Genomic DNA, 23,138 nt, shown 5'->3' with positions numbered 1-23,138 from the left:
ACACGTGAGGGGAAAGGCAGAGAACAGTGCGTGACACCGACAAGTCTGAGAAAAAGGCATTTATCATGAGTTCAGATCATTGCTTCACACTCAATACTAGTCATGCCAGTTGATCAAATGTGTGGTTAAAGGGGGACAGCAGCAAATAGATGGGAGGTTCACAGTTACAACAAGGTTAAACTGGTATCAGACTAGAAACAAACAAACAAAAACAACATTCTAGTGACACAAAAAAATGAAATCACATTTCATTATAAAAATAATTCTAAAAAAAGCACAGACAATATAAATTAAAAAGTGAATGCTTGGAACATAACCTCTGAATAATTATAGAATACTAATAGTATAATGGTTCAAGTGCAGGAGTTTGCTGGAGTTTTCCCAATTTGAATGTGTTCCAACTACTGTCCCATTTGTTATCTGTAGTAAAACAAATCCTACATTTCGCTGGCTTTGACTGGAGTGGAAGAGCTGGTTGGCGGGGTGTGCTAGGATTGGCTAACGGCCCCTGTCAGCTTCATCTTCTGCTCAGCAGGAAGTGACCTCATGGCGCCCTCGAATTCCTGGGAGTGGCGCTGAGCGACGTCTCGGAGCAGCATGACCAGGGTGTTCTGGGTTTCTGGAAGACAAAGTCCAACATTGTTATTACATTGTTATAACGTTGTTATATCCACATAAGACAAAACATTGTTATAACGTTGTTATATCCACATAAGACAAAACATTGTTATTACATTGTTATAACGTTGTTATATCCACATAAGACAAAACATTGTTATTACATTGTTATAACGTTGTTATATCCACATAAGACAAAATTGCTACACAACGAGGTGAGGAAACCTGTCTGGATTTAAAGTTCTCGCCTGTGTCAAGATCCTTGGTTCCCAGGACGTGGCTGGAAGCAGATACTATTGGCTGAATGTGACTCAGGACCTAAGGACACAACATAAATATCAGTACTAAAATACAACAGATGGGTATGTAACAACACAATGACATTAGTCAACATGGAAGATCATGGTACCAGTGCAGGGTTCTGTGAGTAGAGCATGGCCAAGCAGCTGTACACAGTCTTATTCTCCTCCATGTCCTCCTTCAGAGGGAGGCGAGCCAGGAGGGCAGGGAACACCTAGGACAGACGGACGGACAGACGGACAGAGAGAGGAGTTAGCTAAGCGAGCATCACTGAGGACACTCAGTTCATCAACTTATGTGTCTGTATGTCAATAAGCCTGTGGCAAACTCTTACATTGGAAATCTAACGTACAGCATTTGGGACATTAAAGAACTGGAGACAAGTCTACAGACACAGGTCGCAGATATTCTCAGAGGGCCCAAATCTTCCAGTCTTGCACACACCTCCAGTTAGGCAGTGGCCCGGTATTAAATCCCATGACCGAACGTGCATAGACAGTACCTGTTCCAGAGGAACACCCTCCATGTTGCTCATGATCATCCTGCAGAGGGCAGCACACAGGTTGTCAATCACCCTCCTGTCCTGTTCTTTGGACAGCAGGTTGGAGAAGAGGGCCAGCATCATGGGGTAGTCTCTGGGAGGGACAGGAGTTGAGGAAAAGACCCTGCTCTTCTGGGACAGGTCAATACAATAGTAACAGATTCTAATGATATGGTCAGTGCTGGTCAATGGGTCTAGCTACTCATCTGAACCATAGCATGGAGTTATCAGTGATCAATCCTGAACACACACACATACACTTCATCATTATTGAGGGATACTGTGCGACGAGGGGTCCAGCAGCCTGGGCCATAGCTCCCAGTGCAAACACGCTGTTGTTGCGAACCTCACTGTCGCTGTCTCTCACCCCAGCCACCAGGACAGGCAGCAGCTGATTGGACAGTTTGCCGGCACAGGCCCTGCCCCCAGACACGTTGACCAGGGATTGCAGGATCTCTCCGAGCGTACCCACGGAGAAGGAACGGTCAGCCACCGTGCACGACGACTTCTAGAGGAAGAGGAACAAATCCACTCATTCAATACATATCTAACTCAATCTAACTACGTATCTAACTACGTATCTGACTAAAGGTTTATCCTTTCTGTGCTTATGGTGACTTTTTTTGCAAACTCAAAATAAATTGTAGAATTTCAACACAAAATGAACTAGGAATTAGGTCTATTCATGTCTATATGGATGGCTTGTCAACTGGAGTTAATGACTTATTGTTATTTTAACACGATGCTAAGGGAGAAAGGGTGTAGTGAGGGTAGTGGGACTCACGGCCTTGTTCATGATGAGCGGCAGCAGCTCGTTGAGATAGGGCTGGAAGGTGTCCGCTGGGACGGCAGAGGCCAGCAGGGGGATACCCTCGCCTGCAAACTCCTGCAGCATGGCGTCGTACTCCGCCTAAAACGTTCATATCATACGCACCACGTTCATATCATACGCACCACGTTCATATCATACGCACCACGTTCATATCATACGCACCACGTTCATATCACACACACCATAGACTTGAAAGTACAGCCGATCCTGCCAGTGATGGAGTGTGATAAAAGAGAGGAAATCCCACCTGCTGCTCGTCATCTTCTGCCTCGTCTCCTCCTCCGTCCTGACAGACAGTCTGTAGAGAGACGGGGGGGTCAAAGGTCAAAGGCTTATCAGAATATTTTCCTATTTTTACTGTAGACATTTTAGGCTATGACGCTCTATAGATAAAAATACACCTTATGGAACAGCGGGGACTGAAGAGAAGCACACAGGCACATGATAACATACGCACTCCACACACACGTACACATGGATTTTGTGTTGTAGATATGTGGTAGTAGAATAGTGGCCTGAGGGAACACACATAATGTGTTGTGAAATCTGTTGTGAAATGTAATGTCATGTTTTTTTTAATTGTATATAACTGCCTTAATGTGTTTGGACCCCAGGAAGAGTAGCTGCTGCCTTGGCAGGAACTAATGGGCATCCTTAATAAATACAAACACATATCCTGATTTCAGATATCCTCAATTAATTAATCTGGGAGATCCCGTCTGAAGTGCGCTCAGGCCCAGCTTGGTTGGTCTGGGCTCACCCTCTTCTTGAGCACGTCTCGGATGGCCTGGCTGATCTCCTGCAGGAGCCCGGGGCTCTGCAGTGCCTCCCCCTGGCAGGCCTTCAGCACGGCGTTCATGGCCTCCAGCACGCCCATCACCACTTGGCGCTCACGCTCACTGTGGACCGCCTCCAGGAAGCTGGGCAGTACCACACCCAGCAGCTTCTGCAGAGCTGAGGGATGGACGGAGGAAGAGAAGCACAATTCCATTTTTTGTTTTAGAGAGAGAGACAGAGAGAAAGAGAAAGGTAGAGAGAGAGAGAGAGAGAGAGAGAGAGAGAGAGAGAGAGAGAGAGAGAGAGAGAGAGAGAGAGAGAGAGAGAGAGAGAGAGAGAGAGAGAGAGAGAGAGAGAGAGAGAGAGAGAGAGAGAGAGAGAGAGAGAGAGAGAGAGAGAGAGAGAGAGAGAGAGAGAGAGAGAGAGAGAGAGAGAGAGAGAGAGAGAGAGAGAGAGAGAGAGAGACAGGTAGAGAGAGAGAGAGAGAGACAGGTAGAGAGAGAGAGAGAGAGAGAGAGACAAGTAGAGAGAGAGGTATAAAGAGAGAGGTATAGAGGGAGAGAGGTAAAGAGATATAGAGAGAGGTATAGAGGGAGAGAGGTAAAGAGATATAGAGAGAGGTATAGAGAGAGAGGTATAGAGAGAGAGAGGTATAGAGAGAGACAGAGGTATAGAGAGAGGTATAGAGAGAGAGCGGTATAGAGAGAGGTATAGAGAGAGAGCGGTATAGAGAGCGGTATAGAGAGGTATAGAGAGAGAGAGAGAGAGAGAGAGAGAGAGAGAGAGAGAGAGAGATAAATATAAGAGAGAGAGAGCAAGAGAGGTATAGATATATGTGATGTGCACAGAGAGAGTGTGAGCGAGATACCCTGGTGGTTGGCCTCAGTGGGATTCTCCTGCCACACTTTGTGCTGAGCTCGGCAGAACTGGCCCATGGCCCCGAAGGCAGCCCTGCGCACATCCTCGTGGGGAAACTGAGGGGAGGGGGACACAGAATGCATGGTCAGAGATACACACACACACACTGACTGAATGGCCTTCATGGCTCATTACACAGAGGGAGAGGGGGTGGATGAGCAGCGCTACAGTACTTACATCACGCAGCTCATAGACCTGCTGAAAGCTGGACTCCAGGAAGGGCTGGAAGGCAGCACTGAAGGGGTGAACAGGAAAGAAAAAAGACAGTAACTACTAATGGACTTGACGCTTTTCCCGGTGCTCAAAGTGCTGACATTGTATACGAGGGGAAATACACTACATGACCAAAAGTATGTGGACACCCGCTCATCGAACAGGTCAGGCGCAGGCCAGTCAAGTTCTTCCACAACGATCAACAAACCATTTCTGTACGGACCTCGCTCTGTGCATGGGGGAATTGTCATGCTGAAACAGGAAAGGGCCAAACTGTTGCCACAAAGTTGGAAGCACAGAATTGTCTGGAACGTCATTGTAAGATTTCCCTTAACTGGAACTAATGGGCCTAGCCCGAACCATGGAAAACAGCCCCAGACCATTATTCCTCCTCCACCAAACTTTACAGTTGGCACCATGCATTGGGGCAGGTAGCATTCTCCTGGCATCCGCCAAACCCAGATTCGTCCGCCGAACTGCCAGTTGGTGAAACATGAGTCATCACTCCAGAGAACGTGCTTCCACTGCTCCAGAGTCCAATGGGGGCAAGCTTTACACCACTCCAGCCGACACTTGGCATTGCACATGGTCATCTTAGGAGTGTGTGCGGCTGCTCGGCCATGGAAACCAATTTCATGAAGCTCCCAACGAACAGTTATTGTGCTGACGTTGCTTCCAGAGGCAGTTTGGAACGCGGTAGTGAGTGTTGCAACTGAGGACAGATCTTTACGCTCTACGTGCTTCAGCATTCATTGGCCCAGTTCTGTGAGCTTGTGTGGCCTACCACTTCGCGGCAGAGCCGTTGTTGCTTCTAGACGTTTCCACTTCACAATAACAGCACTTACAGTTAACAGGGCAGCTCAAGCAGGGCAGAAATTTGTTGAACCGACTTGTCCAGAAAGGTGGCATCCTATGACGGTGCCACATTGAACGTCACTGAGCTCTTCAGTAAGACCATTCTACTGCCATTGTTTGTCTATGGAGATTGCATGGCTGACAACCACCACTAAAGATCTCTATGCTCTTGAGTCTTTACCCGGTGTTGAAGGCAATCTCTCCCAGGGCATCACAGGCATCCTCCTTCTCATCAATGTAGGCGTTTTCTACACTGAACCTGGGGAATGGAGAGAGAGCACACGGATTAGGATGGGGATGGAGAGGTCCCTCTGCCTAGCTCAGTTCCGGAAAAACAACATGTTTTCAATTGACACCTTTTATGACAGCTGCCTTGAAGGCTGCTTTGGGAACCTTTGCATTGTGCCTGAACTAAAAAAGACCATCATCTCAGACACGTACCCGGCGATGTCTGGGTCCACAGTGTCAGTCACCTCGTCATCCAAAATGGTGTCACCCTGAGCCTCGTCATCATCATCATCATCATCATCCAGCAGGACAAACGCCTTGTCCTCCTCAAGGTGAGCCTGATCAGGGAGAAAATAAAGAGTTCATCAGAGGATATATTCTTTCAGACATACCAGGATACCAGGATCAACTCCATTTCAATTCAGTCCATTGAAAATGCCATTATGTATCTGTGGACTTTTAATTCATGCATTTCATTTAACGTCCTGAATTGGCTGAGTTGAAATGGAATACACTGCCAAGTCCTGAGTGGTGATAATAGGAAGGGTTTGGAGCCATGAAGCCCATTGACTGACCGTGACTCCCTCTGTGGACTTGAGGGACAGAAGCATGATGGTGGTGATGGCAGTGAGGTGGGGGTTCAGACAGTCTGGACTCACTGTGGACACGGCCGAGAACAGGCTGTACCTGCACACAGAGAGAGAGACAGAGGGGGGGGGGAAGATGGAGAGATGGATCCAACACAAAGTCATCAACAAGTCAGAAAACAGCCATGAACTCTGAAAGCCCACCCCAAAAGGCTGGCAGGACTTCTACTAGAGAGCGTGAGTATCTCAGACACACACAGACACCCGTTAACCACGTACGTGCAGCGGCGCAGGTCTGGGTCGTCGATGGCGTTGGTGAGATTGAGTCCCAGCTGAACACACTCTGCAGCCAGGGGGCTGAACACCTCCTTACCTATGGTGCGGGCCAACACTGACAGAGTATCTGAAAGGACAATGTATACCTATCAATCCCCATTCACAGGTGACTCACAGTTAAGTAATCTTTACTACACAAGACGGGTTCTGATAGCTCAGTTAGTTGGAGCACAGTGCTATGAAATATGAGAGTTTTAAGTTTGAAACCTACCAGGGTCAACATACAGTATACTATCAAATCTAAGCTGTCAGTCGTATTGACTAAAAGTGTCTGCTGAGTGACCACATCAAACTGACTAAGCCTTAGAGATAGTTAGCCTACCCAGAGCCTGTGTCTGCAGAGATCTCATCTCATCCCTGGTGTCAGTGAGGAAGCCCTTCAGACTCTCAATGACAGGCGGGAAGTAAGGAACTAGCTTCTCCTTGGCTGCATTGGCTGAAAGGAAGAGAAGGGATGAAGGGTTAATAGAGTTAGTGATATACACACCACTTGCATCTCGACAGTCTCAAGTGCCTTCCTTATACTTGTGTCCTCTCCATCTGCACTGATCTGAAAACATAGGATCGTTTTTAAAACAACCGGGACTACCTTTTACCTTTCAGATCAGTGTGGATGAAGGAAGACACAAGAGCTAGATTATTGAGATGTAACATGCTCTGTTGAAAGGCCCAATCCTAAATGGACTTCTGCAGTGTGTTACCTATAGCTCCTATGGCACTGACAGCCAGCTCTTTGAGCTTCAGGTTCTCTGCGTTGCTGAGGGCAGACAACATGGTCTCCATCAGGGTGGGCAGATAGGGTTCGATCTCCGAACCTGATAGGGGGATGAAACACTGTTAGTGAAAACATCAGCACAGAACAGAGGAGAAGACTAATTCAACCTCATCTTATGGGTTCCTTGAAAGTAGTCTAAGGACGAGACTAAAGAACAAGAGAGTCGGTGACTGTTTACCTAGCTACAGTTTATCTATTATAGAACATAACAGAACCAAATAATAGCAAGAGAGATGGGTGTGGATCAGGATAACGTGAACGGGAGGATCCTCACCCAGGTTTTCCAGGAAGTTCTCCAGGGCGTAGAAGGCCTTGGTGACGTGTCCGATCTTGGCCTGGTTCAGAGCAGACATGTAGCCCAGCAACAGAGGCATCAGCTCAGCACAGTACTTACTGACCTCGGGCTGCAGGTGCTCCGAGAACTGGCCCAGGGCAAAGAGGCCGGCGCTGCGGACCACCTGGTTACTGTCTGACAGACTCTGGCACACTGTCTGCAACATGGAGGCCAGCATCCTGACAGACAGACAGACAGAGTGGGATTAGCAGGAAAAATACAATCTCACCATTTGAATAATCGGAAAAAGTCAAACCATGCCTCTGGTTTATAGCTACCTTACACACTGAAGGACTGGACATTGCCAGGTGTAAAACTTTAAAACATTTAATAAACTGGTTTTTGGACAGGAAGCCACTGAATACACATCAGAAACAGCATTGCACAGGGGACTCACTTGGTCCGTATGTGGTCGGCACAGCCCTCAGCCAACACTGCCAGACACATCAGGCCAGCTTTCCTCTCATAAGGGTTCTCACTGGCCAGGCACGCTTGAGTCAGCGGCATCTGATGGACACACCATGGGTCAGACATACATACTTAATAAAACCATATGTACTTCTATGCATGGAAATAGGTGTACCTCAGTACAAGACCGCAAATTAGTAATAAATACTACTGCTGCTGCTACAATCATACCGCTACGTCAGGGAGATGATAATAACGTCAATTGAATTGACTGATTGGCAGGCAAATGATATATGAAGGAAGTGAGTGTGTTCACTAACCAGTTGGTGGAATAGTTTCTCAGGGGGCATGTGAAGAGCCATGGTGTCAATAACCTGCAAACAAAAACACATTCTATTTCAAACAGACATTAAAATTCACGCACAAAATGTGTTGCTCTCCAAAACAACCTCCCCTATTTTCTGTGCATTATATTCTGCTATTCTTTATTTTCTTTGCTGTATGCCAGTCCAACAACAGAAGGGAAGTTGACCTGAGCAGCAAAGTGTTTGGGACTCTCGTTGTCAGTGTCGTCCTCATTGCTGTTCTCTTCGTCCTCAGGGTCCTCCTCCCCAGGTGGGGGCGCTGCACTCAGCACGGGGAACACTGTCTGCAGGATGGGATTGAGCAACTTCTGCTTTAACACTGTCTGAAGGGGAGAGAGAGAACAGCCAAGCATACATCACTTGACAAGCTCCACATATTTTAAGGAGAAAGGTTCATCTCTATGGTCTGAAGTGGTTTCCTCTCCTCTGAAAACACAGGCTAGGGAATTTGCGTTCACCTGTCCTTTTATTTGGTGAGAAGGGGGAAAGGAGACATGGGATGATGCCACTTGAGAGACATTATTGACATATACCTCAATTTAAGGACAAACAAGCTCATTGGAGGGTGAATGTAGGGCATCCATTTATATCGGGTGACTTTACCTTGCTCTTGAGACGGATGAGAAAAGCGATGCAGGACAGAGCCTTCACACGCAGGGAGTCAGTCAGAGTGATGTCTGCACTGACCTGAGACACACATATACACATTTCATTGTCAACAAGACAAACCATGACATTTCCTACAATGGCATATAAGCTAAAAGTCATTAGAAATATTATTAGAGCTTCTTGTTCTCACCTCCAAGCAGAAGTGGACAATTTCAGCGATGTGTGGGACAATGATGGAAACCTCACTCTCCATCAGTTCATCCAACACCTCCATGGCCTCACTGGCCTGATCCTGGTCAACACATAGAAACAGTCCAATAACACCACACTGGCCTGATCCTGGTCAACACATAGAAACAGTCCAATAACACCACACTGGCCTGATCCTGGTCAACACATAGAAACAGTCCAATAACACCTCCATGGCCTCACTGGGACAATAGTGCTTTCAAGGCTCCATTTAACAGTCATCCCTGAAGACTGGTGCAATCATCAGTGCAGCTATTAAGGGCTGACATATTGAACTATCCCCTACCTGGTCTGCCTTGATGAGGTGTTTGAGAGCAATGATCAGTGTTGGGATGAGGGAGCGCATTAGGTTCTGAAAGACACAAGATATTTCATTTCAACACAGCCATGAAGGATACTGGTAGACTAAACTTCTGTTCACTCCAAAAGGGCATCAAATAGATTGATTCTGGCCTCACCATCTCCTCTGTGCCAGTGTAGGCAGTCATAGCAGTGAGGGTGAGGATGCTGTAGTACATGGCTGTGGGGTTGTCCAGGTCTTGCAGCACGGTGCCAAACAGCTGCAGCAGTTGGCGGTAGTGGGGCTTGAAGGACTCCGGGTTGGACTCCACCACTTTGCTGAGCAAGAGTAGACCCACCTGAGAGAAACATTTTGATCTATGCATATCCTGACCAATCAGTGAGCAACCATCAAGAGCTCCAATCAAATCCACATACAGCACAACCTCTCTGTGTTTACGTTGTCAGGACAAGCCAACGGAAGTCATTCTTTATTATCCCATGAATTACAACGAATAGGTTGCAGTGTTTTAGTTCTACCTATAGAAGCTGGTACCTGTCTGTCCGTTGGGTTGTTGCTCTTGGTGGACTGGTTAAGGAGTGCGAATAGAGCAGGCCAGCGGTCTGGCGTCTCGTGTTTGACCATCACTGCACTGAGCTGCGAGAGGGAGTGGCGCACTGCGTGTCTGGAAACAGAGACAGGTGTTATTGTCAAGTTCAGATGTAGCAAGTTTAATTGGTGTGTACGGATGAGTTAGTGGTTATGGTCCGATATAGCTTCTAGCTATACATCTGTATGATAACCCATTGTATTTCTAGTATGTCTAGTTTTCCACCTCAAAAAAAATATGTGACTGTGTTTTTATGTAAAGGATCAAAGATACTTACTCTGTCTCCTGCTGGAAAGCTTGTAGGACCACTGCTTTCAGACTATGAAGAAAGAAAAACCCCATCTCAAATACAATTGAAATGTAAAACAAATCAAACTTAATTCAACAGTCCAATACAGAGGACTTGAAAATGGCTGATTGCTGGGGAATTAGACAACAAAGGGCATCCAACCTCTCTCTGTGATCAGGGCTAATCTTCTTCCAATGCTTCTTCACTCTCATCCTCAACATTACTGCGGCTGACTGGCGGATCTGATGAGAGGGGGGGGGGGGAACAACAATTAATTATCTGATGAGAGCCTGCAATAAGCCGCACAAAGAGAACACCACATGCAAACCCCTGGGTTCCACATATATATCACATATAGCTGGCATCTTCACACAGATGGTTAGTGTAACTCATGTGTAACCTACATACCTGTGAGTTCTGGGACCCAGTCATGACAGCACACAACGCTGGGATGATGGCTGGGTCTTTAAAAGCCAGCTTCAACTGGGCGGTGGCCTGTAGGGAAAAAACATGTTGGATATGGCGAATACTAACTGAATAAAGAAAGTTAGCCAGGCAGCTAAAACGTTAGTGAACTGTCAAGTTTATAAAGTGATGGACAGTGTAGGAAAATAATTGTCTGTTAGCCACACTCGTTCGTGACATAATTTGGCTTGCTAACGTTACGTTAGCAATAGCTGTCCATTTTTGATAACTAACGTTAACAGTTAACGTTAGATAGCCGCTTGGTGCTTGTTATCAAAGCATGCCAGGGTAACGTTAACTGTCAATCCCAATTTCACAGGCTCAATCAGGAGAGTCCACTCCTTACCTGCTGAATAACCGCATTGTCAGGCTGCGTGAGCTGTAAGAGAATCTGCTCTAGTTCCCCAGACATCTTGGCTCTTCCAAAATCTCAGTGCTTCTGAGATTTTATGTTATTATTCAAAATTATGCGCAAACTGTCACGCTAAAATATGATCCTTGACAGGGCTAAACTGGGAGAGCGCTCTGAATGGTCAAGTTTAGACAGTGCGCTTAACTTGACTCATACGTCAACAAATTATCTCTAACTAGTTAGCAACTTTGCTAGCTAGCGTATCAAAATAGTTATGGGTAAATGTTCTCCACCGGTTTTAGGAACCCAAATAGGCGGCGGTTGAGGTTCGAGTGTCAATCCCAGTCTGGTTCATTCCATTAAATTGCCACGCGGGACAGTACCAAGCCATGGAGTGTTCCACGTGAACAGTGTTAAGGGCACATATTGAAATACACACCAAAACCAGTTACACAAGTGTACAGCGCCTGCTTTTGGGCGGAGGGCAAACATGATCACCATTGTTAGTGAGCAAACTACAGTATAATATTGTTGCATGAGTGCATGTCTAATTCTACACGTTTTCAAGTTGTAAAAACGTTGTTGTTGTAGTTGAGCATGTCTCAATTGACATGCATAGTAGTATGAGGTGTAAATTTGCACTTTTAGGCAACAAAAGAGAGCGTCCCTCGTCTCACACCGTGACACTGAAAAAATCCATTACCGAAAAAACAACTTGCCTGACATTTAAGTCATTTAGCAGACGCTCTTATGCAGAGCGATTTACAGGAGCATTTAGGGTTAAGTGCCTTGCTTAAGGGCACATCGACAGATTTTTCACCTAGTCGGCCCGGGGATTAGAACCAACGACCTTTCGGTTACTGGCACAACGCTCTTACCCACTAAGCTACCTGCCACCCATACCGAGATTCCTGTTCCTAGCTGTTGTTTTCATTGGCACAATATTTTTTGTATGCACAAGGTGAGGAACTCACTTTTCTTTATAATAGGTATTTCTCCCTTGGTGCAGCAAAACAAAACAAGACTTTCACACAATCCTATTTTCACCTTTTAACAATCAAATAAAGACCTGCCCACGAACTGCTGATAATAGATAGAGACACACTGACCTATGCCATAACATGCAGTTAGATAGACAACTCACTGACCTATGCCATAACATGCAGTTAGATAGACGACTCACTGACCTATGCCATAACATGCAGTTAGATAGACGACTCACTGACCTATGCCATAACATGCAGTTAGATATACGACACACTGACCTATGCCATTACATGCAGTTACATTTGTCCATGTTGTTTTGGGCATCTACAAAGGATACTAAATGCAATTCAAATAAAATAGCCCTATGATTTAAATACTAAATGCATTTAGAATAAAAAAAGCATTTAGGATACTACTTTAGCTACATCTTCTATTCACTTGCCTACCCCCACAACTACCCCCCCCCCCCCCCCCCCCCAAAACACATACACACCCCACACCTATCAACTCACTCTGCCCAGGTAAAGATCAGTAGCTATGCTAATAGTCCCATAGGCTCAACATTATCACATATTTTCACCACTAACTGAACAATTACAAGTTCAATGCAGCCAAGGAGGTAGACTAAAAACAAGCATTTGAATGGTAATTCTTGGCCCAGTTTGGTCCCGTTTGTGAAAGCATTGCTACCAGGTGTTGACTTCATTTACATGTCCACCCATTGTAGCCGATTGTCTACATGTCCAGCCATTGTAGCCGATTGTCTCCAAATTGCCCGAAGTGAGCAACAAAAATCTGTATTTGAGGAGGGAAAATGTCTCAGGTAGAAAGTGATCAGTGATCACCTACCTTGTGTTTGAGTTGTACAGCATGGTCAACAGCACACTGTGAGAGACATGTAGATTCTGGCTTCAATTTGCACTTTTAAGCCAAACAATACAGATACATTACAAGACCTATAGATTAAATAATGGAGTGATAATCACATCTAACCAAGTGGAGTTGTCCCCTGACCCGGGTCTATGTCCTATGTCTGGGCAAAACTTGGGAGATTAAAACAGTCTGTAGGATACATACTAGTCAATGTTGGCATTGAATTCCAATAGCAAATTCAATACATTTCTGTAGGTTAAATGAATACATCTACAGTATTTCTACCACTCACAGCCACCATTGCTAAACACATTTGTGTAGCCTTTCTCTATAATTCAAGCATAATGCACCACCAGCAGTTGAGGTCCCTATTGCCTTGAGGCTACCTGAACAACAATGGGACAGCTCTGAAGAGACACTTTATGGCAGAGATGTAAGAGAATGAACATTCTGATCTGAGGAGAAATGTAATCATGTTTGACATGCGTTATAAATGAGGCCTACACATAGAAGTGATATGACACTATGATTGACATGTGTTATAAATGAGGCCTACACATAGAAGTGATATGACACTATGATTGACATGTGTTATAAATTAGGCCTACACATAGAAGTGATATGACACTATGATTGACATGTCACTTATAGTGTTAACAATTCAAAAGTTGACTATAAAAAATGTGTAGGGCCTATCAAATTAAAATATAAGAGAAGCAGACTCTGCACAAAACTGTACTCATTAAAGTTAATCACCACATGAATCAAACGTAGTCTTTTCAAGGTGAAGAGGGGATGAAATGTGAGATATACTACACAGACACACTATTACAAAATACTTTGACCATTAAGTGTCCACTCATTGTGTGACTTCTTATTAATGAAACTTTTGAACTCATATATGTTTTAAAATATAAATGGTGATGATTTTACGGATATCTGATATATATGTTGGATAATGACTAATAAATTGCACCAAAATAAACCAACCATCAAATAGTTTCTGCCAAATACATTTTAAAAAACATTCTGAGAAAACTATTTTGATTCTTCAAATGACTCGTTCAAGAAATACAGTAAAACTTTAGGGGAGTGATTAAATGATTAAATGACTACAATATAAATACATGTCATTTCTTCTGAATGGACCTTTCAAGGGGCGCGGCCTCAACGCCACGATACCGGAATGGCTGAGACCTGACCCACACCTTTCCCTATAAATACCACCCCAGAATCGATGGCGAGTACAATATTAAAATTATTTCTTCAATGCAAGGGAAACGCTGTTACTACTACAACTTTGGTGGTTTCCAGGTGTTGGTAAAGTTAGTTTATACTAGCTAGCTACACCAAGAAGCTATAAAAATTCTGCAAGGTTAGCTGCAGCATCCTCTAATTTTTTTTGTGTGTGGCTTTTTGGGCGACCGTGACAAGTTTGGACATTTCTTGCTTGCAAAGAAGAGGGCCAGTGGAAGAAATGGCAGATTGGAAGTTACCAGTAAGCTACAACCAATCCTACCACGGCTTTGCCTATGGTCTCATGTACCAAGCAGGGGCTGAGCAAAATCATCCCAACTTCTCCGGCTGGGCAGAGGCGGTGTACAACTCTGGGGTCAGCGGCGGCTACCACTTGCAAGCGCAGCATCAATCACCACCCAAGAGTCCCGAATACAACATTGGAGCTAGCAATTCCCACTACCCAGGTTCTGTCATGTATCTCGGCGACCCTCACAGCCATACTCCGAGTGGGCGCCTTTTCATTTCCCATAACCGGCCTCCATATGATCAGCGGCCGAAGGAGACGGAACAGCCAAGTAGCAACACTCCAAGCGAATCCGAGTCGCACAGATCACCAGGTAAATAGCTAGCTAAGTTAGTTAACATTACATTGGTTGTTTTGTGCTAGCTGGTTAAGAGCAGGTGTCTTTCCTTGTAAATATGGCCTACCGTACTCTAGGTAGTTTGTCTATGAAGCAGACTGTATGAAAACTAACTGTAAGTCGCTCTGGATAAGAGCGTCTGCTAAATGACTAAAATGTAAATGTATTGCCGACACAGTGGTAGTTATTGTACTGTACTTGCATTTGCTGGGTCTCTGGCTAAAGTAACGATCTCCCTCTCAAACAAGGTCCGTATGTTTGTATCAAACGCCATCTTGCTAACTACATGTTTGTGCTTACGAACCGCCAAAAGTGTCCACTCTGGCGCGAGGGTTTACGGTTGGTCTGACTGCGTGGACAATGGTGCCACGCTGTGGCGTCATCGTGAACTGTTCAAATTCAACCAAGCCAAAATGCAGACTATGTACCGACAAGTGTACAACCTTCTCTCCTAATTTCTCGCTCAGATTCTTGGAGTTCGGAGAACAGCAACCCTCAAGCCAACCCCGCCACCTGTGTGAAAAAGGAGTTGGACGAGGAGACTGACAGTGTAAGCCCAGATGGGAGTGAGCATGTCTCCAGCTCCTACCCAGAGGAGAACACAAGCTTACAAATTATGGGGAGTGAGGACAACGCCGTGCAGTCATTGCCCCCTTCTCTCCCAGAGAAAGCTGGCAAAAACAACCCCAGACAAAAAGCTCGGACTGCTTTCTCAACAGGCCAAATGGATGCCCTGACCCATCGGTTTAACATGCAGAGGTATCTCTCCCCTGCTGAGATGAAGGCCCTGGCTGAGCTGACGGGGCTAACTTACAAACAGGTGCGTTTCTTGATTAGCCTACTGTTATGAGCATAACCCACTCTTCACCAATGTGTCAATCAAATCATACATTTAGCTGGTATTTGCTTCAGATGTTGGACTAATTTATATGCATGTTTTTTCCCCTCTTGTAGGTAAAAACATGGTTCCAGAATCGCAGGATGAAACTGAAGAGGCACCAGAAAGACAACAGTTGGGAATCGGCTGGCTACCTCAACATGCCACCACGCCCTCAGGTGAGCACAATTATAATGCTGTGTAAACCTGCAAAATAGACGTGTTCCTTTCCTAGTTGAAATGTTTGGTTATGTTGTACAATACTAAATTTGCATTTATAATAAATTATATATTTAACTCAAACTACAGTCTATTATTGCTCCACCAGTTGTCTAGCTTGTGCATGCTGTTGGTCGGTAACAGAGGCAATAGGCTTGGACATAGTGACGAGACCTGTCCCCAGTCTGGACAATGTCTTAACGGCAGGATGCAACATCGTTACACACATCAGCGCTTTAGCTTCACGCTGACCTTTGGTGATATTAACCACCATCTCTCTTTTCTAGTTTCAGGGAGAACCCCAAACGCAGCGCCAGGACCAAGAGTTCCGAGAGGCCATGTTCAAGAAGAGCCCTCAGCAGAACCTGCCTTACTACACTGGTGGATACCCTCAGCCATCCTCCTTTCCCCCCCAGCCCCCGGGAAACTGGCCCCCAGCTGTGACCCACTAAGTACCTAGATGGTTTCTACAGCACAGCATGGGCAGTGTAAAACACCACTCCAGCATCAAGTGACGAAGGGAACCCTACTCACACAAACGGCTCCATGCGCATGACCCTGTTTTCACTATGCTAGCCAATAACCCACACAGGTGAACGTCTCGGTGGTAAATCGACTGTTGTTTTTGTAAACGTATTACAATTTGTTTTGAAAGATTCTTACAATTAATGTTGAGATTCAGACACTGGTCATTCTCAAATGATGCCCGGGGTGTTGGCTAATTATATCAATCCATCTTAATCATTTGCAGGAACTTTTATCCCTTGTTCATATGTTTTATCACAAAAAAAGTGGCCTTATTTTTATATACCTTCCAGAGTTCTTACCAGAGTATTTAATATCGTTGAAGGGTTCTTTGCTCCTTGTGCTTTGACACTCCCAACTCTGACAAAATGTTGCTGTGTCTGTTGGAAGTGGCAAGGTTTTATTCCATCACTATTAAACTACTGCTGCTACGTGGGACACTTCTCACTGCACTGAGGGTTTGTGGTTCCAAGCTGCAGCAGTATGATCTTCAATATTACTTCTATGTGTTTTGTTTTAAGTGTGTGGCACTGCCTTGCCCTCCATGTTAGGGTTTTGTTCAGTAGGCCCAAAACTGGAAAATGTATTGGAACTGACATGTGTTCAGATTGGGTAAAATCAAGTACTGCCTCTCCAGTTTTCAATGTTTTGTGCCCCAGAACATTTCCCAGATTTTAAAAGTTATGCTTTTTTTTTTTTTTTTTTTTTACTATTTGTATCATAAACCCTGTTGGTGCACAGGCCACCTGTAATGAAATGATGTGGTCTTGGTGCTGGGATTGACTTTTCTGTCTTGATTACACAGGGCCTTTTTTTTTTTTAAGGCAGATGTGTTTGGTGAACCTGCCAACTGATCTGGTATAAATGTTAATAGCTCCACACTGAGCCACACCGAATGCTTTGACCAGGGTTTTTGGACTGGGTGTACAAATAAAGAATGTCTTATCCCAGCAAACACTAACTCGATACTTGGTTTGAGGTTGGACCTCTACAACGTGTGCGGTATTAAGAGGGCAGCCATGTTCAGAGTGGGACGTACAGGTAAACAGTAACTTTGATTGGATAGGATTTCAGCAGCCATTTTCATTCTTTGCTGCTTTTGTATTAATCCCAAAGCTGTCCCAAGTAAATGGAGACTAACTTTACTGCAGCTGCGTCTTACTCGCTATAGCTAGCTCATTGTAAGTATTTTTATAGTGGAAAGTTGTAATAGATGTCTTTATTGAAAAGATTGTATTTACATTGGAACCAAACTCAGTCAATGGCAACTATATAGTACACAATATTGCGCCATCACTGGCATGCCATTATTCTAGAACTGATCCTTCTGCCAAACTGCAAGGCTGCATCATCACACTGGCACATTCACACTTTCACATACTCACGGGATACGTCCATCCCCTTATAGATCCCTTAAGATAAAGCCTGTTTCAGCCTTCATGGCAGTCTGTCTTTCATCCATATTTCTAGAGGGCCCCTGGATCCTGTTTCCCCCCCACAGGAGGTGTGTACACAGCCCCATCACAGTCATTTCCAAATGCATCCATCCCCACTTGAGGCAATCACTGGCCTGTATGTGATTGGCTGAGCAAACACTTTCACTTTGTTTCCACCAATCAGATTGACTACCTTAATAACAAAATGACAGGACACACATTTGGCTGACGCACGCCAGATCTTACAGCGCCTGGGTAGGTATTTAACGCATCTGCTAACCACCTCCGTGTTATCTGGTGCCCGACAGCACAGTCAATGATGTGGCATGCAATGTCTGAGCAGGGGAACCCAACCTTAAACAGACATTCAAACTGGGCCGTTATGTGTACATTCCCTTCCCTTAGTCCATCTTGAGGCTGCGGTAGATGTAACGAATGAAGACCAGCGAGGTCCAGAAGGAGACCGTTCCCAGCATGAGAGAGAAGACCATCGCTGTGAGGAGAGAGTAACCAAAGAACTCTGCGCTCTGCACCAGGCCGCTCATACTAGAACGGTTGCAGTAGTAAAACGCGGAGTAGACGAAGATGAAGAGGCCCGTGGAACCCGTGCACAGCACGCTGCGCCACCACCAGCGGTAGTCTTCGCCCGACAGCAGGAAGTAGGTGAGCGCCACCGAGATGCAGGCGCCTACTGAGAGGAGGATGGCGAACACGCAGAGGAGGATGCCGTACAGGGTGTAGTGCTCACGGCCCCACACGGTGGCAAAGATGTAGTACAGCTCCACTGAGATAGCACTGAGGGAGAGATTGGGCAGGATATACACTCTTTATGTCATAGAGAAAGGGAGAGAAATGTTTAGCAACAAGACAAGGCTATACACAATAGATGGATTGTCGGTGTTCAGCGTTCTGTGACAAATAACTGAGCTACTAAAAAGCCAGACCACAAATAAAATGTGATCGATTAGTTTTATATGTAATGAGTCGTTGCCACCGAAGGGAGATTAGACAAGCTCAGAGCGACAGTCGTATAACTGAGACGGGGGAAAACACTGACTCACGATTCAGCAATGGAACTCTGTGTTATATTGATCTTAATTTCACTAGGAACAAACACGCATTCACACACACACACACACACACACCTGAAAGGCAGGAAGCCCCCTATGGCCATGTGCACGGCCATGTGCTTGTACCAGGGCTGCGTGGGGATCTGGCGGGCAATGTTGCGTGTGCGACAGGGCGCCTGGAAGTTGCCTGCTTGGTTCTTGCCCACGATACCCCCGATGACGGTGAGAGGGAAACCCACCAGGACCCAGGCCCCCAGCAGCAGCAACACTGTGGAGGCAGGCAAGGCCTGAGTGGAGCCACTCCACCAGTGGACTGAGTTCACCACACTCCAAGTCAGGAACAGGGGAGCTGGAGGAGGGATGGAGGGTTAGGTGGCAGGGAGGGAGGGAGGGAGGGAATGAAGGAAGGAGGAAAAGAGGGTGGGTAGCAAGGAGAGATGGGTGGAGAGAGGGAAGAAGGGAGAGAAAAGGAGGGAGGGAGGGAAAGAGAGGGCAGAGAGTCAGGTGCAAGCAGAGACAGAGAGAAGAGACAGAGAAGCTTTAGGTTAATTGAGACTGAACAGTTCAAGGCACTGTGCACACATCCTGCTGAAAAGTAAATACACACATACTGTGTAAAAGTTTTATCGTAATTGAAACTCTACCAGACTTAACAAAAATATATATGGAATATAACATAACATTTACGATATGCATGGCATGATACATAAGACCAAATCTGTCCAGTCACCTGAGAAGAGTGAGGAGGTGAGGAGGATATTCCAGACCCAGCGCTGGCCATGTATCTGTGTGTAGAAGCTACAGGAGCAGTATCCTGACACGCAGCTCGTCAACGCGTACAGCATGATGGCAGCCGAGTTGATGGCACCATGGCGATGCACGTTAAACATTCCCAGCAGCGCCATGACGATGATCCCTACAGCAACAAGACACACAGGGGTCAAATGGGAGAGCTTGGGGGAAGGAGTCTGTCGTGATAACAATACCTCTCAATTTCTACTGACTACTTTGTCACTGGCATATCCGTGTACATTCACACCCATGTTCTGTGTGTGTGCGCTTATCAGATTTCCAGTTCTTATGTCACACAGACATTCAATCCCCGTGCAATGGGAAGTAACAAGGGGAAAGGAATGCGATCGCATTTGCTGAACGCTAGAACTAGGTGTCAAACGTCACACAACCATAAACAAACGGTCAAATTCAACCTGATCTGCTCTTAGATTTTCCTGGATTACGATTCTGTATTCTGAGAGGCAGTAATTGTATGATTCTGAGTGTTAAACCGGTGTGTTGATGGTTACCTGTGGCCAGGGTTAGAAACTGAGCCCCCACTCCCAACACGGCACACAGCAGGCTTTTATAAGGGGGGAACCGGAAGACGTCCGTGTGGATGATCTTCCAGCCATTATCCCCTTGGTCCAGATCGTCACAGCTGCCCTCCTCAACATTGTACCTACAGGAACAACAGGAAGCAAGAAAGAGCTTGAGCAATGGAAAAGTAATTCCCACACAATTTAGCTACCATTTCCAGACATAATCCCATTTAAACATGATTCATAGCCACAAATAGACCTACTCTTACATGCCCAAACTGTTGCATTCAATACCAATATGACCTCTCCGGTGAAACAGAGTATCATTACAATGTCTAATCATCCCCAGTCCGTCCCCTAATTGGTCACCTGGCGAAGTCGTTCTTGAGGACTCTCATGAGGATGATGATGACGAAGCCCAGCAGTAGCACCACCAGCACCAGAGAGTTGATGATAGACAGCCAGTGGATCTCCAGGGTCTTGGGGAAGAACGAGTAGTCCCTCAGCCTCTCTGCCCGCCGGGCGTGGGTCAGAGGGCTCTCGAACCAGTGCACGCTGTAGGTGAAGGACAGTGCCAGCCCGCCACCTGTCCCCACCGCCCCGTGTCCGGCACCACCGCCACCCTCCTCCAGGGGCACTGGCTTGGAGTCCTTCACTGAGACGTTGGCGAAGATCACTGAGTCGCCGTTGTACTCGATGTTGAAGTCCAGGTGTGTCCACAGCCCCACCTGTGTACACAAACACACACACACACAGACACACAGACACACAGTGAGAGCAGATAGACATGTATCTGGGCTAAGCCATGGGTCTGTACTGGGATGTAAAGGGAGAGAGAACTAAAGGACGAACGACTGATCCACCTTATGACTATGAGGCAGGAAGCCACTCTCCTCCATGTACCCCACAAAGCCCCAGGTGGGAATGTCATCCAGAACAAACTCAAAGTAATACAGCTCCTCTATGGCGTCTCGGAGCTGGTCCACCTACAAGAAAGGAGCCATAAAGGAAAAACGTCACCAATTAGACTCAGGTACACCTTTCATTTATGCAATGTACTGTGAAGTTGTGTGTATTTTGTCCGAATGCAAATACCTCTTTTTCTGTTAATCTTAGCTGGCAGAGCGACTTTTTTTCTGTATTCTCCCTGAATTTGATTTCATACAGGGACTCTGCCATCCGATCTCCATCAAGCACTTCTCCCAGACTAAGGGACTTGTGGTGCACCTGGGGAAAAAAGGTTCTCAGACATTGTATGCCAAGTCCTAATAGAGATATTATATACAGTACTGCAAACATACATTTAATTTCACTGAAGAGCCGTACAAGCATAAAATCATTAGTCATATATTTGCATATGCATATGTATTCACTGACCTCTTTTGGCCTGCAAACAGGCAACATGTAGTAATGATATGTTTCCTGGGGGTTATGGTAAGGACCAACTTTATTGACGTATAGGGTTACGGGATCCCCCTGCTTGTAGCTCACTGTAGCCCATGTCATCTGTGGTAGGAGACACAGGACCAAGATGCAATAGCCTATCATCCTGCAGACTCCTTGCTGGGTAGGATGTTCCATTTCAGCCATCATGAGCCCTGTTGAAAATAAATAGAGTTTCAATTTATTAAGAATACAGTACCGCAAGAGTTGAACAGGTCAAGTGTCAAAAAGCCTAGACGTATATTCAGTGATTATAGCAAACTATTGCAAAACATTAGCATTTCACCATAGGTTCATATACACTGAGTATACAAAAGATTAAGAACACCTGCTCTTTCCATGACATAGACGGACCAGGTGAAAATTATGATCCCTTATTGATGTCACTTGTTAAATCCTCTTCAATCAGTGTAGATGAAGGGGAGGAGACAGGTTAAAGAAGGATTTTTAAGCCTTGAGACATGGATTGTGTATGTGTGCCATTCAGAATGGGCAAGACAAAATATTTAAATGCCTTTGAACTGGGTATGGTAGTAGGTGCCAGGCGCACCAGTTTGTGTCAAGAACTGCAACACTGCTGGGTTTTTCCACGCTCAACAGTTTCCTGTGTGTACCAAAAATGGTCCACCACCCAAAGGACATCCAGCCAACTTGACATAACTGTGGGGTCAATATGGCCAGCATCCCTGTGGAACGCTTTCGACACCTTGTAGAGTCCATGCCCCGTCGAATTGAGGCTGTTCTGAGGGCAACTCAATATTAGGAAGGTGTTCCTCATGTTTGGTATGCTCAGTGTACATGTATTTAGCCAATTCAACAGCCATCACCCATTTAGCAACTGTCCCTAGCTACCGTGAAACAACAACAACACATCGACAGTGCATTGCAGGAGTGAACTCTAAGCAAAGAGTCTGTAGTCAGTGTTGATTCTACTAACTACGTTATTACAGTTTCATAAACATGCATAGTACTTGCTTTCATCTAAAGATCTCTAGCTACATCGAGGAACTAGCTATCGTACCGTGCATCTACTAGCTCTAGAACAGACTTATTTCTATGGTATCAAACCTCTCTGTCCGCTGGATTCCTCAGATTCCAGGCCCAATAATACTTACTCGCGTCCTCTCTCCTCCTCAGCAATGTCCTGCTGGGATTAATCTAAATATTGATAAACATTTTTAATATTTCATTTAGGTTCAATTGTGCTACTTCGGTTATCTAGAAATCCAGATATGTATCGTACTTTTCAAGACACATGAATCGAATGGGACCACCACGTCACCTTAAAAAATTCAAATAACGACGGCTGACTTTTCCGGAGTGGTCGGGATGAAGAAGCAAAAAACACACCTCCACTACAGAGTTTCTAAACCTGTCTTTGCCACCTCTTTAATCTATCTTCAAATGATTATTCAGTAACCCCTAATATTTTACCATTTAAATAATATATAATAAACATAATTATTTCGTGTGTGCATAGTCACTGCTGTGATGTGTCCTGTGCACTGAGCTATAATAAGAACGGTAATGTGTTTCCTGAATTACTGATGTTTCTCTCGACCGGACTTCCC

The 23,138-nt window shown here is 45.5% G+C and overlaps 2 protein-coding genes across 6 annotated transcripts; one reads left to right on the top strand and one right to left on the bottom strand.

The window, feature by feature from the left end:
* Nucleotides 1-44: 44 nt before the first annotated feature.
* Nucleotides 45-23,090, bottom strand: LOC311109420 (transmembrane 9 superfamily member 1-like). Of its 5 annotated transcripts, none has more exons than XM_084152299.1 (29): nucleotides 10,936-11,296; nucleotides 10,533-10,619; nucleotides 10,287-10,366; nucleotides 10,113-10,154; nucleotides 9,781-9,910; nucleotides 9,404-9,583; nucleotides 9,232-9,297; nucleotides 8,887-8,988; nucleotides 8,691-8,774; nucleotides 8,255-8,410; nucleotides 8,043-8,096; nucleotides 7,712-7,821; nucleotides 7,255-7,493; nucleotides 6,907-7,020; nucleotides 6,528-6,641; nucleotides 6,149-6,272; nucleotides 5,858-5,969; nucleotides 5,496-5,620; nucleotides 5,236-5,313; nucleotides 4,164-4,221; nucleotides 3,937-4,042; nucleotides 3,052-3,245; nucleotides 2,539-2,589; nucleotides 2,244-2,369; nucleotides 1,741-1,967; nucleotides 1,421-1,553; nucleotides 1,028-1,132; nucleotides 867-936; nucleotides 45-619 (listed from the first exon to the last, which is right to left on the bottom strand). In XM_084152299.1, the coding sequence occupies exons 1-29, from the start codon at nucleotides 10,999-11,001 to the stop codon at nucleotides 489-491; spliced, it is 3,264 nt and encodes a 1,087-aa protein (XP_084008425.1). In that variant the 5' UTR covers nucleotides 11,002-11,296; the 3' UTR covers nucleotides 45-488. The 5 variants fall into 5 exon arrangements, 4 of the variants coding, with proteins under 4 accessions (XP_084008425.1, XP_084008424.1, XP_084008427.1 ...); XM_084152298.1 differs by having other exon boundaries at nucleotides 9,404-9,613; nucleotides 10,936-11,089; XR_014610595.1 differs by lacking the exons at nucleotides 45-619; nucleotides 867-936; nucleotides 1,028-1,132; ... (22 more) ...; nucleotides 10,113-10,154; nucleotides 10,936-11,296 and adding exons at nucleotides 18,884-19,157; nucleotides 19,539-19,724; nucleotides 20,113-20,264; ... (3 more) ...; nucleotides 21,502-21,722; nucleotides 22,683-22,770.
* Nucleotides 14,279-16,229, top strand: LOC311109202 (uncharacterized protein; the record flags this gene model as incomplete). Its single annotated transcript, XM_084152051.1, has 4 exons — nucleotides 14,279-14,657; nucleotides 15,149-15,501; nucleotides 15,636-15,737; nucleotides 16,065-16,229. 4 exons carry the CDS (start codon nucleotides 14,279-14,281, stop codon nucleotides 16,227-16,229), a joined length of 999 nt encoding a protein of 332 aa, XP_084008177.1.
* Nucleotides 23,091-23,138: the final 48 nt, after the last annotated feature.

Source organism: Coregonus lavaretus (assembly GCF_964263955.1).
Source record: "Coregonus lavaretus genome assembly, chromosome: 34".
Taxonomy (NCBI): domain Eukaryota; kingdom Metazoa; phylum Chordata; class Actinopteri; order Salmoniformes; family Salmonidae; genus Coregonus; species Coregonus lavaretus.
The sequence above is the reverse complement of the archived record's forward strand: the minus strand, read 5'-3'. Positions and strand labels throughout refer to the sequence as shown.

Bases quoted from the DNA above. Each gene is read 5' to 3' on its own strand.
- LOC311109420 (XM_084152298.1), bottom strand. From the start codon at position 11,001: ATGTCTGGGGAACTAGAGCAGATTCTCTTACAGCTCACGCAGCCTGAC. The intron at 2,590-3,051 runs GTGAGCCCAGAC...GTCTCTCTACAG, and splicing joins GAGACGTGCTCAAGAAGAGG to ACTGTCTGTCAGGACGGAGG. The intron at 2,370-2,538 runs GTGGGATTTCCT...TGAACGTTTTAG, and splicing joins CAGAAGATGACGAGCAGCAG to GCGGAGTACGACGCCATGCT.